Raw genomic sequence first — 17,628 nt, forward strand, 5'->3', positions numbered from 1 at the left:
GATTGGTGGGGTTGGTGGTGATGGTGGCGGTGGGATGGGGGGCAAGACAGCACGTCGCTGCATGGTTTCCATGTGGGAGCAATCCACTTACTTGAACTGATAAAGATTTAATTAACACAAGACTGCAATTACTCCATAATTAAAGTAATTTGTCCCCTTGTTTGGATGAGTAGGCAAGACGCCACATGTGCCTCTGTAAGAGCAGATGAGAGAAAGAGGGCATGAGGGGCTCAAAGAGGTAGACTCTGCCCCACTTTAATGTTTGAATTTAATGCTTGATTTTCCAGACCTATTTTCCCCTCATATGTTCTAATAAAAATATTTGTATCAGTTTCTCTTTAGCCCTGTGTTTATTTGCCTTTTATTTGACAACTCATTTGTTATTCATTGAGAAAGTAATAAGCTGAGTAGGCTGAGTACAAAGTATCATCAAGAGCCACATGAAATAGTAAATAGGCCTGATATAATCATAATCCTCTTCAAACTGCACTGCATACAGCTTTGAATTGTGTAATGTTACTGCTACAAACCTTGCTCAGAGCTAAAGCAGAAAAATACAAAAGGAAGTGTGATGATTTTGTTTGACGAGATCAAACCGCATGACTTAAAAAGTGTGAGGCGTTTGACCTTGGGCCTGAATAAAGAAAGGTATACCCAACTTCAAGCAAAATATCAGTGCAGTGTGGGTAAAGTGATGGAGACAGTCTCCTTAACAAATAGTGACTAACCACGCAAGACAGAAATAGTGAGGAATTAACAGCTGCGTCCAATATGTGCCACCGTGCCATGGCAGTCCAATTTGCCGGGAGATAAAAAAAAAAAAAAAAAAAAAACAACTGCCAAGTTTACTATATTAAAAACCAGGGAGACAAATGCGTCTTGTGTTTGCTTCTGAGGGTTGACTGTGCCTTCGCTTAATTTACACGAGCAGAAGAGCACTATCTGCCATTTACAGATGATGATCTGCATATAATTTGCCTCAGTTGCACGCTGGGTAATTGAGGTAAATATCACAGCCTTCAACTTGCCAGCTAAGGTTTCCTGCTGAAAGCTTGGCACACAGCCCGCAGCCACCTGTGGCATTTCACATGTTAGGTCTCAGGGCAGACAGGAGGCAAAGACACACGTATAACTAAGGATGAACCTTGTAAATGCAGCTAGTTGAAGTTGAAGTTGAACTTTTGCTATGTGGCAACTGGGTGACAGTCAACTGTTGCACATTATATTCCAAAATTAGGTGTATTGTTGTCAGGTGAAAACTCTCATCTAAAACATGTCTAGCTATGGAAATGACGTGATCACTCTTTTACATTTTACACTATATCTCTAATTTTAAATGGAGTCCTCAAACTGAGCTTAAAACATAAATACTGGTCCTACATCATTATGCTGCTGTGCAAATAATTATTAATAATTATCATATATATATATATATATATAAAAGTCAGGGTATTTCAGGGCATCTGTCTTCAATTTTGAGTATTCTTTTTGTGTCACTTGTGAATCCCTCAACTTTATAGAGGTGCAGCACTACATGCTGGAGTAGCCCTTTAGTATCAAGATGTTGTAGCTACACGTCTTGGGGTGCCATTTCCCTGGTCTGTCTACATTAAATGAACAAGAGAGTTTTCATGGGATGGACAGTGGTTGTGTTTCCCCTACACTGCTTTAATTCTGCAGGATGTGTCTTGGGTTGAGCAGCCACTCTGAGGCTGGCTGGAGCCTGAGAACATCATCTCCCTCTTTCCCTCTGTTTTGTAGTATAACCTTAAAAGTACTACATATAGGTTAGCCTCAACTAAATCACGTAATTTATCCAAACACAAATTTTTAGTACAAATATAAATGCAGCTGAAATGTGATCCTATGAAATTAAGTTCTGTGGCTGTGAAAAGTGTCGTCTGTGAGAAGTTAATTAGGATCAGAAAGGTGATAATAGAAGACTATGGTTCATGTCAATCTATTACAAAGCCCAGCATCAGTATAGCACATGAACCTTACTTTCTCATCCAGGAAGCTGGTTCAAGAAAAAAAAATTGTATCATTGCAGTTTATTTGCATAACCCTGCCCCGCTTAAGGCAGGGGAGCCACCGAGCGATCTCAAAATTAGCATGCTGTCACCTTCAGTGTCTCTTCTGTCATTCAGAAAAACAGGCAAGTGTGCAGACATATGAACCCATCTCACATCTACTGCAGAAATGTTAATTAGGAAGCATGGCATCCCACAGCTCCATTCCTCTCCAAACGCCTAACTGACATGTTATGTATTTAAATCCCTTTCATGTGCCCTTATTATAGAGGAGATGAAGTCACACGCAAGTGATGGAAAATGTCATCATCATCGTCGTATAATATTTTTGCATGCACAGAAAAATAAAAGCTGAAAATTGCTCACAACTGTGCGTATTTTTCAGTCATGTCTTGCCTGGATTTAAATCTGAAATAAATCTTAGAAAAGTATAATTAATTTGAAAAAAAGGAAAAGCAAAGACATATGGAATGTGGAAGATTAATCAGTAAATGTCCAACTTTAAAATTATAGCCTGCATACATCTTATGCAGCAGCCTAATTGCACATATAGAGGATTTTCAGGCACATACTGTATATAGGCATGCCAATTTAGTTAATTCAATTTATCTTATTTCAGATGTATTTGTACTTTAGTCTTTTTCATAAAAACATCAAACTTCCATTTCTTTGCTCTGTGTTTTTGGCTATTGGATGCCGCAGGCTCAGTGGTTTGGTGGTCACGGTGCCAACATCTCTATTGTTGAGGAAATAGTGCCCTCCTGTGGCTTCAGAGGGAAACTACAACCTGAACAGAACACCAGGGAATGTTACTCATGCAATCATTTCCTGTGGTAAATATTAAGATGGGGCTGAAGATAGAACATGAAATGTGAATAAAATAGACTTCAAGAAAATTCTTCCCCTTATCTAAAAAATATACTCCGTTTGATAGAGCTATCAACATTCAGAGCCATTGTGACAACCAAGATAGCAAGGCAATACTCACTCAGAGGAATGATGAAACACATATGTAACTGTGATTAAACATTACTGCTGTGTTGTGTGAATACAGCAGAGACATCTGGAGTTCAAAGGCAGTAGATAAATAAAAAGGAGTAAATTCTCATCAACCACAAATACCTTTTTAAAATCAGTGGATCGTTTTAAAATTGCCTCAGTGTCCCCAGAACATTATTTACAAGTAGAAAATGTTGCATGTTGACTGTCAGGCCTAAAATCAGAAAGACAACCAACTCACTCTAACATGTTTTTAAAAAATATTTTATTCTTTGCAAAGGAGGCATTGGGAGCATCAGTGCGTTCTATGGCTTGTGTACAGAGTTCCTGTAGGAGACAAAATCATAGAACAAGCCCTTGGGTGAACTGAGGGCCCCACCCATGTTTACCAAGGAGGAATGTTTGAGGCAGCTACTCCGCAGCTGTTACAGAACACGGTCTTAAGCAACGGGCACAGTGTTTGAGCTGAAAGTGTTAGAAAGGAATGCTACTGTACAGTATGTGGCTTAGTACTTGACCCTGCACGGCAGTTACATAAAAACTGGAAAAATCAAGCGATTCAGAAATGCTCTATGGTATGAGCGTAAAACGTGTAATGCTGTTGATACTTTTAAAGACTGCCAAGTACAGTATGTTTCTCTTAGGAAGGAACCAAAAAGAAAAATATTCCAGCAGTCCACCACTCCTGTTGAGATATTATCTTTTTAGTGAAGTCTGGGAGCCCTTAATCAGGGTGGATTCTGCCTCTCAGCAATACCTCTGAATTTAATTCATCATACCGCAACTCTGAATGCTATAATAGAAACGTTGCCTGTCAACATCTCATAATTTTAATGCTCACGAATGTATTTAATAAACTAGCGGCTTAATGAATGCCTTTGACCACATCTGACATATGGGCACAGTCTGGTAAGCTAACATCACAGAAGAATGCACAGATTTGTCCCAGATTCTTTAGTTTGAATTCATCTGCTACTTTGTTTTGGACAACATGACTCATCCACACACAATGGAACTTACCAAATTTGGCATTGTGTGTGATAATATCATTATTCCCATGGAGCTGGTGCATGCAACTGAACAGCCCTAACTGTAATCCAGAGCTGTCAACACTCCACCATAGCAGCAGTTTGGGTTTACATCTTGCATGTGGAGAGAAAACAGCTCTTCCTTATATTTGGTATAATCTCTGGATGCTGCTGAGACTGTGCCCAGGTTTGAGAGCGTATAAATCATTGGATCAGACCCAGCATGGGATAAAGCTAACAACAGTGCAGACTGAATACAGTATGTGTGTGGGGTAGGGACGTAGCAAGCTAGCAGGCTAGCAAGCAGGTGTGGTTAATGCATATGGTTGTACAGTTCCTATGTTGTCTTTCTCTGCAAATAGGCCTCACCTATACCTTTAACAGCGCAGCCATTGAGAGAGCGAGTTGTGTAACTGAAGCACCACCACTGGGGAGAGTCAATGTATTTCAGTACATTCATTGTCAAACCCTGCGAGCTTGGTTTAATTCCTGTGTTCTCTCTGGTAGCGTTTTGGGTGGTGGGCGAGATCATAGAGAGGGGATTGGGGTGAAATGATGCAGGGCGATTTAAACAAAAGCCCAAGGGCACCCACACAGTCCAACCCACACACACAATCACACATGCACGCACACACACACACACACTCACAAACATTCTCACAAACATTATTTATGCAGGAGAAAAATATATTAACATTTGCATTACAAAACAGTACAAGGGCCTCAGTGTAGTAAAATACCTCTTCTGTCAGATAAAAACGTGGAGAAGGATCCATGTGGGTTGTCATTTCCTTATGTCTACTGTATGCAAAACTACCTCTCCATTTGCCTTCAACAAAATATCTTTTCTCATTTATGAAAAATATTCCCACTGTTTAATGGGATTTGAGGCACTGGATTATATCCCTGTACACAAAAAGTCCCACCCCTTAAAGTTTGTTCAGCAAATGAAAGCCACCTCTGGAGAGCTACATGATCTTGATGCCATCAGGGGTTAAGGCCAAAAAGCCAATGGGGAGCACTTAACTAGTTAGCACTTAGACCCCAAGTTTCTCCTGGGTTTTCTCCCAGCCAACAGTCCAGCTGTCTGGCTCTGTAAAATCTTCGTCTCACACCTTCCAGGAACTATAAACCCTTTCCCCCTTTTACTTTCTCAAAAGGCCCAACGACACCTGCTCTCTGTTCTGCGTCAGTCGGATTCATGAGTAAAAACAATTCATTCCTTCTACAACCTTAATCCTACGGCCCTCTGATGGAAAACCAGCAGGCATTGTAGTTGAAACAGCCCGGTGCTGGAGCTTTGTTTAAAGCGGTTGGTTGGCAGGACAGCTGAAACAGTATTTCAGTCTTGCAGAGCCAGGGATCTGTGGTCCAGTGTGCTCCACATCTCTGTATCCCACAGTGGCTATCCAAACAGCCACAAGAGGCCCTGAACAATCTGTAATGGCTCTCTGTTGTGCAGAATCCACAGTATATGACCAGAAGTTTGAAAAGACATACTCCTTTCTGCAGCTGGCTTACATGAACAAAAGAAAGCACAAAATAATCTGAACAGTTTCACAGCATGTTGGCATTCCTGTCTAAATCTCCTCTGCCAGAGCAGGACCCTTCAGCTCAGTCCACCGGGCCCTGGAAGATTAGCTTGGAACAGCCCTGAGTGAGGCTGAGCTGGGTGGCACAGAAGGGGCAGGCGGCATGGAAGGCATGGGTGCCGTGGGGAAGGGGGATCTCCGCCCAGTACTTGACCGACTTCTCTGAACACACGTGTCCGCATGGCACGAAGGCATGAGTGGGCGCACCTGTGTCCACGTAGAAGGCCGGCTCACAGCCCAGCCACAGCGGTACGTAGGGCCCCACCACCCGGCACATGGGACACTCCCGCTGGGTGTTGGGCTCCTGCTCTGAACGGTGGCCCCAGTTGTGGTAACCGTGCACGTGGCCACACGCCAAGTAGACCCAAGGCTGCTTGTCCTCCAGAGAGGAGAGGGCGCGGCTGCGTTGCATGCTTGGGAAGGCGAGGGTATTGAGACCTACGGGACACTGTGGACGCGCTGCATTGATCTCTTGCCTGAGAGCCTCCAGGTGTTTTTGGGTGGGAGTGTGAAAGAGGCCTTCTGCTGTACGCCACAGCAAAGTAGCTCCACATAGATCCACCAGGGAGCCATCCTGCAGTATATTACTCTCATTCTCCACCTGCAGAGGGTGATGTAGCAGACACACATTTAGTTCAGCTTGTGCTTATGTAATCATCATAACAGTACGTGTGACTTCAGAAACATCTGTTTAATACCCTGATGCTTCAGTTGTGTCACAGTGACACTTACACTGTATATGAAAACTGAATGTTAGATACTGACCAGTTTGCCTGGGGTCTGTGCTGAGCGGGTTTCTCTCAGTGTGTAAACATCCCCACAAACGGAGATCTCTCTCCATACGCCGGGTTTGGACTCTTCTGTGAATCCACCCTTGGGGTGCATTACCAGCACGCCATTGGTTGTTAGACCGTCCATGTGACCGTCAGGGTTTTTCCATTTTGCTGCTTTTTCCTGTAGGGTAAGACAAAGCATGGATGATGATGCAAACCGCTGTGCTCTATGTCATTCCACATTTTTGCATAATGCTACCAAAGACATTGCATCTGTTTATCTGGTTACGAAGACAGACATGTAAATAAAGATACTGTATATCTATTGTACATGTAACTAGTGATTACCCCAAGGAAGATGTTTTTGGAGGAGTCAAACCCGGCTGCATAGATGCGAGCGGTGTAGGGGGGGTTGCGCTCACAGACAACTCGGCAGGCAAAACGGGAGATGGTGCTCTGTGTGATGGGAGTCTCTTCTCCCTCCTGGCCTCCCGCTATTGTGTCAGTCACCACGAAGTCTATGGGACTCTCTGTGGAACGCCCAATCTACAAAACACAACATCATGCTATATTGTTATATGGTTTCTTGCAATGTCTCATCAATACACTGACATGGACACGAACACTGGCAGGGGTTTCTTTTTCATCCCCTGCAGACATTTGCACTCTGAATTGTTCTGCTTCCTGGCACTTCAGCCTTTTGCCAGCTTGTGGCGGTTTGACATTTGAATGATGTCGCACAAGATGTTGCTGTGTGTGTGTGTGTGTGTGTGCATGTGGTAAAAAATGCTGAGACACGATGCACTTTGGTACACAAAGTTCTGTACAGCAGCATTTGTTGTATCAGTAATTCTCTGAAGAGAATCCAAGTTCCATTTTTTGTTTCAAAAAGAATATTTCAGGCCTATTTTACGCAGACCACAGAGTTCAACACTGAAAATGTCCAAACATTGCTAAAGCTGAACAAACAAAGGTAAAAATGAACATTTCCTCCTTTCATTTCCTCATTTTTTATAAAAATCACAGACAGCCCTCAAGTCCTATTTTTGAATGGTTTCCCTTCTGTGCTGTGTCTTTGTTTATTCAGTGTTGTTTAAAAGACACACGGACACAAAACAGGCCTCAACGTGAAGCACGTGTCTGCAGCGCTAACTTCCCTCTGGTCATCATCTCTTTGCTGTACATTCAGATTAATGCTACAGACAGAACAGCTGACAGTACGTGTACACACACACACACACACACACACACACCACACACACACACACACACCACACACACACACACCATAACTGCATAACTGGTGGAGGATGAGCTTCAAGAAGAGGACAGATAGCAAACTGTGCATATATTTGGACCACACAACCACATAGCAGTTAAAATAGATCAAATGTAGAGGATCTGGTGAGCTATTAGAAAACAATAACACATACTGTCCTTTCATGCAATGGTAAAATTGAACTGGCTGTTACCTGAAACATGTCTGTGTCTTTATCATGGCTGTACTCCACCACTACCGTCTGGTTCCTGGACAATGTGTAGGAGATGCTGTGTTGGCCTTTACAGTTCACAGCCTGAAATATAGCAAATGGACAACATATTACACACAGTATATTTCTGTTATACCATATTAAACACATCAAATACATGTAATCTTAATGACTGAAGTGTAAGCACACCACCGACAAAGGAGCGTTCTATTGTTCTGTGTCATGGTGAAGCCAGGAGAAAACCTTTGATGTCTCGGTTTGTGGCTTTAACAACGGATGTGAGGGTGCCGGAGGTTCACAAACAGGAACTGCTCTGTCAAATGCTTTATGCAATCATTACATTGTTGCTGAGGTTAAATCAAAGATTGGGGGGGGGGGGGTTCCAACCTGACTATTAAAATGCATAGCACTCAGTTGATGAGTCAGATCCTAAGAGTCGACAACAATCCTGTTACTTAGAACTAACAATTCCCCAGGCTTTTTTACGATGATGAATTATGTTACTGTGCTTTCACAACATAAGCTAAAGTAAGGCCTCTTGTGACTTACTGCCGTTATTTCTTCATCATATTACCTAAAACCAAAGAGCTATGGCAGGAATTTCTGGAAGAGGAACAGAGAGGAGCGTGCAAAGTCACACTCCCATGACACTGACCATAAACTGCCCGCTGGCCTCAGTTAACACAAGCTCTTCCACCAGCTGAGCTGCCTCAGTCAGTGTAGTGAGGAAGGATGGGTTAAAGCCACTCAGGCCCAGCTCCCATCAACACTTTACCACATGCCACTATCATCCCACTCTAATCTGCGAATTCCATTTTCCAAACACCCCACCCCCCTACCCCTCCTTTGTCACATGCAGGAGGGAAAGAGTGAGAGAGGAAAGTGGGTCATCAGCAGTGCCACACTCTGCTGTAACATCAGAGACAGACGGGGACAAATGTCATCATCACATGCAGTCTTGTCTCGACTCCACTGCTACAAACAAATGGCGCTCCACCTGTTCAACAGCTAAAAGAAGTTGATACGCGCTCCAAACAGAAAGATATACTTTTGCAAGCGCAATGCCACAACCCCCAAAATGTCACACACACACCCTCCCTGACTTGAAGGAGTAAAAATAAAAACACAGCCCCCCCCCCTTCTAAAAGAAGAAGCCAGTGCAAACAATCACATGCACAAATGGAGTAATTGAGATCAAGTGGGGAGATGAGAAAGCAGGGACAGGATTTGAATAGGAGGCTGGCAGTGGCATCATGGGAGCTCTTCATTATCTGTCATGAACACCAGAGTGTGCACAGACACGTGAGCTTCCCCTATCAGCTTCTCAGCTGCAGAGCATTCGCAGTTCATTTGTATGAGACTGCTACACTGCAAGGGAGCAGGGGTGAGGCTGGAGAAGGTGAGGGGGGTTGCTATGGAATATAATATAATATTAAAAGGAGGCTCTCCTCACATCAGGCACACCACCCTGCTTGTCTCATGAGGAATGGCTATTTTTGATCGTGTGTACAGCTGGGAGCGGAGGGCCAGCCTACAGCAACAACTTCCTCCTCAGTTTACCCTCCTAATCTCAGACCTGGTAGCAGAGTGGCAGAGAAGAACAGTGGTAAAAGGGGAAGGAGGTCACAGCAGTTCCCATCCTTGAAACAGTCTGTGACTAACTGTGTAAATGGCGTGCACTGCTCAGCTGAGCTGCGCAGTAGGAAAAAAAGGTCCAGAGCAACGTGGTTTTCTGAGCAGTCTGAAAAACAACTTGTAGTTGTGAAGCAGCAAGAAAACTCAGCTCAAATATGAATGGTACGATGCACAATCTCTGCCATGAAAAAGCCTCAGTCCCAGAGAAAAAAAAACCTCTAAGCAGATATCAGGAATCAAGTTCCACAAGGTGAGAGTAACCTGAACCAGAGGGCCTGTGGCCAGCGAGCTAAACTCTCAACAAATGTCTGAAATATTGGCCTCCAAGAGGTGCAGAGGTAAGCAGGTCCTCCAGCTTGTTTAGCAGTTTTGCATGGGAACCAAAGGCAGGAATGCAGGAAGGCCAACATGTTATACTGGATGTGGCAGTTTCTGGCAGGCACACTCTGCTGCAATAGTAAAAGAGCTATGAGGCCCCGCTAGGAACTGCAGTTATTGTACTGGAAATGTCAACATTAAGGTCTGCCAACAATAATGTAAAGAGGCTTACTGTATGTTCCGTTAAGCTACTAAAATTATTTTTTAAAAACACCACAGTGCTGCTATGAAAGACTCTGTTTGGTTTTTCAAGATCTAAAACCTGCTGAGTTTAACAGCAATAGGAATTCAGAGCTACTTGGGTGCAGTGACAAAATTACTCATCACTTTCAGTTTCAATTATTCATTTGCATGCTTGTGTAAATTTCTGTCTAAAATATACATCAAAAGACAAGCAGGCATTTGTTCATTCCCACTGAGCGTCTCTCCATTAAATCACTCATTCATCTTCTGATCTGTTCTGTACCTTGCTGGCCTGTGGTGTGTTGAGGATGTGCACAGTGCTCGGCTTAACACCATTGGCTTTGGTCCTCCTGTATAGCGCAAATCTGCTTTTCCGTCTACCCCGATCTCCATTGGGCAGAGAGCCATTGTACCTGTCACAGAAAGAAGGGGGGAGGGGGGATGGAGGGAAAGGACAGCAAATTCACTGTTAAATTGTTTATGAAAATGCAAACAGTTTCTGTAGCTGTAAAAACGATGTGTCCAATGAGATTTACAGGCAAAAATTCTTGTAATCATATAACAAGTAAACATGGAGAATTAGAAACATTTGTGCATTTTGAAAAGGAGCTTTGCCACGCATTACATCACTGGCAATCTAATGCACCCTATTAGCAAGCTACCTTGGATAATGTCTCTTATTACATAATGCACTCTGGTGCTTGTGATTTTGAGCGAGCTAGCTCTGTGTAAACTGCAGCTGTTCTTTTGCTCTGTGACCCAGGCAGGAACAGGTTTTAAGATGCACGTCAGGTTTGCTATCACTTTGGGTACACACACGGTCTGGGTGGAGAACTGGCTCACATGACTGAAACACATTCTCTCAAAGCTGAATTTTATACACTGATACTTAAAGCTTTAAATACTTGATTTTAAAGCCTCAGCATATCCAGTGAAGCACCTAAGAGCCTTCTCTGTTTTCACCTCTCAATACTAGATTCTAGTTTTGCCCTTCTGTCTGCTGGGAGCCACCTAGCCTCGGCTGCTCCTTGTGAATGAAGAAACCACCTTCCGGTAGGACTGGTTCTCTCCCCATCCACCAGCTGGTTCCTACAGCTGGGACACCCCATGCACTACTCCCATCCAACACACAGACCTTCTGTCACACGTTTACATGTAACCACAGTGTGCTGAACAGACACTTCTACTCAACTGAAATATCTCTATTGAAAGCCTCAAGTTTGCATAGCAGTGCATTTCACAAGGGAATGAACTCTACCAACCGCCACATAATCTGACATTTCTACTCTTTGTCGCAACACAAATGCGACGGTAGCAACAAGAGCCTCCTTCTGCTCCCCCTACCTCCCTCCCAAGCTTGTCCACCTGTCCCATGTCTCCACACGGCTGGCCAGGCATGGAAACACATGGTCCCAGTCAGCACAGTGCACAATGCTGGCCTGTAGGACAAGCCACCCACAGAGAGATATGGAGGCACTGGATGACACTGTGGACAGAACTACATCTAATACACTGACAGAAGGAGGAAAATAAGAAAATAATAGTGGATGGATTTACTGTTTTAGTGTTTAAAATGTTTAAATTATCTCCTGTAGACTTCAGGCTTTATGTCTACTGTTGGTTGTTGTTAATGTTAAATTTGCTCCTGTGCTGTTTCTTAACCAAAGCTTGTAAACATATTAATGATCTTGATCGTAAAGAAGAGCCATAAAGGACAGAAATATTGATGATCATTCATTAATAAGTACACTTTAAATCTAATTTAACAGTGTGCCAACTCGATACTCCAGTGTCATTAAGCTTGTCCTAGAAACTCCCCACCTAAATAAAGAGCAGCCACAGTAGGCCTACATATTGTTCAGATTTCTATTTAGTTGAGGGGGCCTATCTGCTGGATACCTGTGCCTGAATGTCTCACACACAGCACACAATCAGATGATATGCAGCTTAGCATTTTCGCCATGATGAATTCAAACTGCAGAATATAACCGTGGCTCTCTGAGAAAAGGCACACATGCCTTCTATTATTCATCATTACACTGAGCAACAGTATTCTGTCATCCAGGAACCGCCACCGTCACATTAGCTAGGACAGGCTCTTTAAAGCTGTGCTCCAAATAATTGTGATCGCTTTCCCTTTTGACCTGTGCCAGACAGACAGCGGATTTACCTTCCAATACTTAGGAGCAGGGATTAGAAGACTCTGGCGTATCACCTATCCTCCAGGGCTGCACTAAGGAGCCAACAGCACCTCCTACCTCTTATGCTGACATGAAAGGCTAGTGTTTGCAGAATGAGGAAGAGATATGCTGAGTTGTTATAATACTCATTAGCATGACACAGAGGCAGGGCTGCCTTAAAGGGTCACAGAAGATGGCACAGGGGTCAGATGATGCTGCAAAGTAAGACTACAGGTCATTAGTGTTCCATATAGGTCAATCTAAACTTTACAAATTCATCTCCAGTACACCCTCATTACATGGAGGCAGCCAGATTAGCAGAGTGAGTAAGGAGAGCATCAGTCAACTGACTCAGATTCAAGTTGCCAAGGCCTCAAGTATCCATCTGACTGATATGACCTTGCATAAGACACTGACACCACACCAGCTCCACCTAAACTCTGGCCTTGAGTTGTGGAGGGCAAAAGGATAACGTCTCTCCTTGGATGAATAAAAGAGGCCTCACCACGTCTCAAAACCCAGTGCCAGTTTGTACCAAAGATGTCCCCAAGTTGATTTGTACACTTCCTTTACCGAGCGTTTCTTTAGGGAGAAATATACAAAGTTCAATCAATAGGCCCAGTCTCTCAGTCACAATGGACAGAGGAAGCTGAGTGAGGAGAGGCAAAGGCTGGGTCTGGATCAATCCATCCTTTCATTTCCAGGATACCCACACAGCCACCACCCCCCCTTCACTGACCAGCACCAAGCCAATCCACCCAGGCAGAGATGGGGGGCAGCCATGCAAGTAATAAGAGCCACCTCGGTCATGGCAACAAACCACTGAGGGAACTGCTGCTCAAACAAGCTTTGTTCCGTGCTGTCAGCTATCTTGTCTACCATCAGTTTTATCAATGGGATGTGATGACATGGCAGTGATTATACACCCATCACATCTGATTCAAATATGTGTCTTTATGTCAGGAGAGAGAACAAAAGCATCAGCTTCAAACACGCCACATGTTCAGCCTGGGGTAATAAGCAGTCAGCACTTTGTGTCCCTTGTAATAAGCAGTATGACTGTGAGTGTATGGGTGGAGGGCAAGGGACAAAACCACACTCTAGCATGGCTGTGTATAATCTACATAAGCATCTCCTTTCAAATGCTTTAACAAACACTATCTAAATGCAATATCCCCCAGAAAAGACACCTAAAACAATGTTCACTTTAAGTTTCAATAACTTTAAAAGGCCAAACTCCAATCACTGATGAAACAGCAGGTGTTTTCCATCATCTGCTGCAGCTGCTACCCATGACAGTTTATCAACATAAACATGCTTGTTTATAATGATAACTGGCTGCAGTTTTTCCTGAACAAGTCCAGAGAGAACACAGTAGAGGTTTTGAAATAATTCTGACGTAAACAAAGAAAGGCCACACCAGTATTTACTCTGTGGCAGGATGAGACACGTATACTAATACCACTATAACTGCCTTGTTTCTTTATTTAACTTTAACAGATTAAGGCTGTGTATTGTTTAAAATTTTGTAAGACAAATGCCAACATAGTTTCAGGACCAGTGCCAAAACTAGTGAAACTTTATTGAAAACAATAACAGTGATTTTTCTAGAAAAGGCTTTTTTTTACTTAACAAAGGAAGCAAAAGTACCCACACATCAAATGTAGTCTAAACACAAAGCAAAACCTTTGCCTTAATAAAGTGGTTGGCAAAATATTGCCCAGGACCTTTTATCTATCTAATAAAAGAAAAAGTAAACAAGATCTGGCTAAGAATTGGTTCCAGCTTCTTAGTTGTTACGGTTTTCCACTTCTCTTAGTTTTACTGTAAACTTAATATGTTTGGAAACTGTAACTGTTGTGTTTCAGACATATCTGGGACCAGACAACTAATCAAGATAGTAATCAACAGACTTGTTGATAATAACATCAATTGTTAGGTGTAGTCCTATTTGACATTTTACCATACTCTGTTATGTTACTCTGTTATGGACTCATTTTATTTGAAGAAAAAAAAAAAGTATTGAGGTTCGATATCCAGTCCTACATAAGATTAGTAGCAAAACTTTAAGCACCAAGATTCTGGCGTTAACATAAAGTACTAAACTCTGAGACAAAAAGTACTGTCAGGTTTACTGATATAAACAAAAACATACAGAGATGAAAACTACTAAATTATTCATAAGTACTCGTTATCACTACCTTGCAGAACAGGTACCGTGACTAAAAAGAAGAAAACTGCTCTCACATCTCTGATGTGACAATACATACTATGAGAAAATATCTCCACAGAGACTTTACCATACCATTTATCCTGGGGTAGCCTACCCTTTATCATCTGGGGTTATATCAGGCCATTGAGGGCAATATTGCAAATCAATGCACAGCACTGTTTTATGTCAATATTTTTGATATGATTTTGAATGTGATAAAGAACTTGATTTAGGAAGTGTTTGGTTTGCTGGATTAGCCAAGAACATTTATAACTTTGATAATTTTATCCATAAACAGTTTCTCAACTAATTATATCACAATATACATATACTATTATAGAGGATATTATCTATATCCCCCACTCCTTGGGCTGATACTGCAAAGGCCTGGCAACAGTTAAGGCCTCCTACCTGACCAGCAGACATTAGAGAAAGTAGAGGAAACATCTTTTTGTTGGGATAAGCAAAGTACGTGATTTAAAACCATTCAATGTAGCAACAATCTGTGAGACAAATCTGGCCTGTTGAAAAGAATACAAACCATGGCCTGGTAGTACATGTAAGCCAGACTACAGGAGTTGAGTGTTATGCAGATGTACAGTTGTATGGTCTGAGCTACAGATAGTATTTTAAAAAGGGAAGAACCCTGGGGGCTGGGGGAGGGGACCATTACCACTTCCGAATTCCTTAAACCCCATGAATCCAGCTTTAAGGTAGGCAGGAGCACCCCGGTCAGAGTTGCTGAGTGTGAGATCCATTTCACCCGAGTTACTAAAGTCGCCCTGAACGTATCTATTTCCTGGACATCGGTATAGTCAGATGTAACGAGCCTGCTGTTTTACTCATTCCCGGTTATGAGGGAATTAAACGTCGCCACAGACTCGGTAAAACGAAAATGTACATTTCTGATTGCGCACGTGTCTGATTTGTGGAGTAACGTGAGCTGCGTGAATTTCTCATCGGGGCTTGATGTATTTTCTCAAGAATAGCTTTAGGTTTGTTTGTGTTTTAATAAAATCCATCCTCGGCTAAAATAGAATCAAATGACTGCAGATTCACACTTTATTTTTAAGAACTTACAGTCGCGTAGCTAAGTTGGCTATGTAAGTGCCCCCTTGAGAAACTTCCTAAAGATAAATACTCACTTTCACGTCACGTAAAAGTGACTACCAAGTAAAATTATACCAAAATAAATACCACAACGGCTAAACTTACCCCAGCACCACTAGCTCCCCGTATTTCACTGGGTCTTTGGACGGGGCGCAGTGCTCCTCTTGGCTTGACGAAAACATGAGGCTTCTGGCTTCACTGTGTAACGTTAGCTATACAGTAATAACAGCGGCCCAAACACCACCAGGAATTCCCTTCAAAAAACACGACACGCTCTCATTTCAGGTAGTAGATCCAGCGGCATATGTCTGTGTGCCCCCAACGAATCCAGTTTTCTATAAATGAACTGGTCTCAAACTTCTTTACCGTGACATAGCAAAATGTAACTTACTTGGCGGTCGAATCCGCTCTGAAGCAGATACAAAAACAGCGAGGAGCAGGGCCGGAACGTACCATTCTCTGCTTCTTTACTTTCTGTAGGGGGACTCCTTACCAACTCTAAATTTAAATGAGTGCTTCTGACCAAACTATATTGTATAGAATTATTTAAAGTTATTCAGCACAAGAACTGGAAAAATATATTGCGTTTAATTTATTCTTCAGTCAACAAAATAATCGAACTTAGAGTACAACTCTCATCTTGTACCACCTCACATGGTCCATGGATCGTACCTTGTGTTATGTAAACAAAGAGTACAATCTGGGAATTCTTAAAGGGATCATACTTTTCCTGATATGTTTGCAAAGTTTCCAGCTTCCTATATCTAACAAGGAAAAGTTTTTACGCACTTTTTCGTCCCGACATTCTCCTCATATGCACATTCCAGGACACACCTCTGTTTCAGCAAACGGTTCTAAGGATCACATAATTTTATGAGAAATGAGTACTCTGTATAAAGTTTCACAGGCCTAAGTGAGCCCACTGAAGGTGGAGCAGTAATAGTGAGAAACACATGGTGAAAATAATCATCCTAGTACATTTCCTGACTGAGATCATTTGCAGAGTAAAAGGGTGGTGAAATTAAATTTGCTTACTTTGTTGGTGGCCCCCCAACCTCCACCCCACCCCAGGCCTTTTCAATGGCTTTATTTGATTATGACTTCACTGCAGTTGACTAATGCATGTGATTGATTATGCAACCTAATGACATCACCATTTATCTGCATGCCTGGAAGTTGTAAATTTTCACATTACCATTGCTGATTTTGACAATTTCATGCTGTTGTCAAGCTTCTTGTTTTCATCTTTCCTTTTGGATGAAGTTGGTTGCAAGCCTACAGACATAGGCTTATTTTTTCTGTGTATCTTATTAGTCACATAGCTGCATGGCCATGTGAGAAGATGCAAATCAATCTAATAATAACACTAATGTCTAGTAATTACGTTACTGCTAGCTTAAATTGCTTCTTCTGAGAATGACTCACAGACTTTCTAATGTAACCAAATGTCCACACCTTGTGTGAGGATGTCAAGAGCTCCTCAACCTCCAATATCCCACATGTCCAGTTGTTCTCACGCCTTTCTGATGAATGTGCCACTTCATCAGGAAGGCGTCTCATCAACACTTTACTGCCTCTGTCTTGTTTTCACAAGAACCTATGTGGCTAGAGGTGCCCTGACTGCTTCAGCCCCCCTCAGTGGTCCTATGGCCTCTGCAATTATGTTTGAACTGGTGTTCAGTTTCAAAGTGCAATAACACCTGACATAAAAACAAAAGGTAGTAGGGTGTCACTGGGGGCCCAGGGAGGTACTTGCCTCCCCCACTCTTCTGTACCACACCTTAAATTCTGCAGTACAATAAGATACAACTTTGATGTATTTTTCCATTTATAAGCAATACATCTAAGATTAATCCATGGCATTTGTTGGTTCTGTTCATAGCTGCACATACTTGTCCATTAATAGTACAGAGGAGTGAACTCCAGCTTCTTCAGCAGTTGTGCACGGGGATCAAGCTGCATTAGGCCTTCAACTACTAGGCCTAGGGGCTGGCCTTAAAGCCACGGGTTTAATGAAT

At 42.5% G+C, this 17,628-nt stretch overlaps 1 protein-coding gene across 1 annotated transcript; it reads right to left on the reverse strand.

Moving 5' to 3' along the window:
* Positions 1-3,277: 3,277 nt before the first annotated feature.
* peli2 (pellino E3 ubiquitin protein ligase family member 2) lies at positions 3,278-16,038 on the reverse strand. The gene is made up of 6 exons (XM_018690249.2): positions 15,716-16,038; positions 10,392-10,521; positions 7,895-7,996; positions 6,771-6,968; positions 6,415-6,603; positions 3,278-6,250 (listed from the first exon to the last, which is right to left on the reverse strand). The coding sequence occupies exons 1-6, from the start codon at positions 15,790-15,792 to the stop codon at positions 5,672-5,674; spliced, it is 1,275 nt and encodes a 424-aa protein (XP_018545765.1). The 5' UTR covers positions 15,793-16,038; the 3' UTR covers positions 3,278-5,671.
* Positions 16,039-17,628: the final 1,590 nt, after the last annotated feature.

This window comes from Lates calcarifer, linkage group LG19 (genome assembly GCF_001640805.2).
Source record: "Lates calcarifer isolate ASB-BC8 linkage group LG19, TLL_Latcal_v3, whole genome shotgun sequence".
Taxonomy (NCBI): domain Eukaryota; kingdom Metazoa; phylum Chordata; class Actinopteri; family Centropomidae; genus Lates; species Lates calcarifer.

Coding starts and splice junctions, on each gene's coding strand:
- peli2 (XM_018690249.2), bottom strand. CDS start 15,792: ATGTTTTCGTCAAGCCAAGAGGAGCACTGCGCCCCGTCCAAAGACCCA. Junction 10,522..15,715: donor GGGGAGCTAGTGGTGCTGGG/GTAAGTTTAGCC, acceptor TTTCTGTGACAG/GTACAATGGCTCTCTGCCCA. Junction 6,251..6,414: donor CACAGACCCCAGGCAAACTG/GTCAGTATCTAA, acceptor CACCCTCTGCAG/GTGGAGAATGAGAGTAATAT.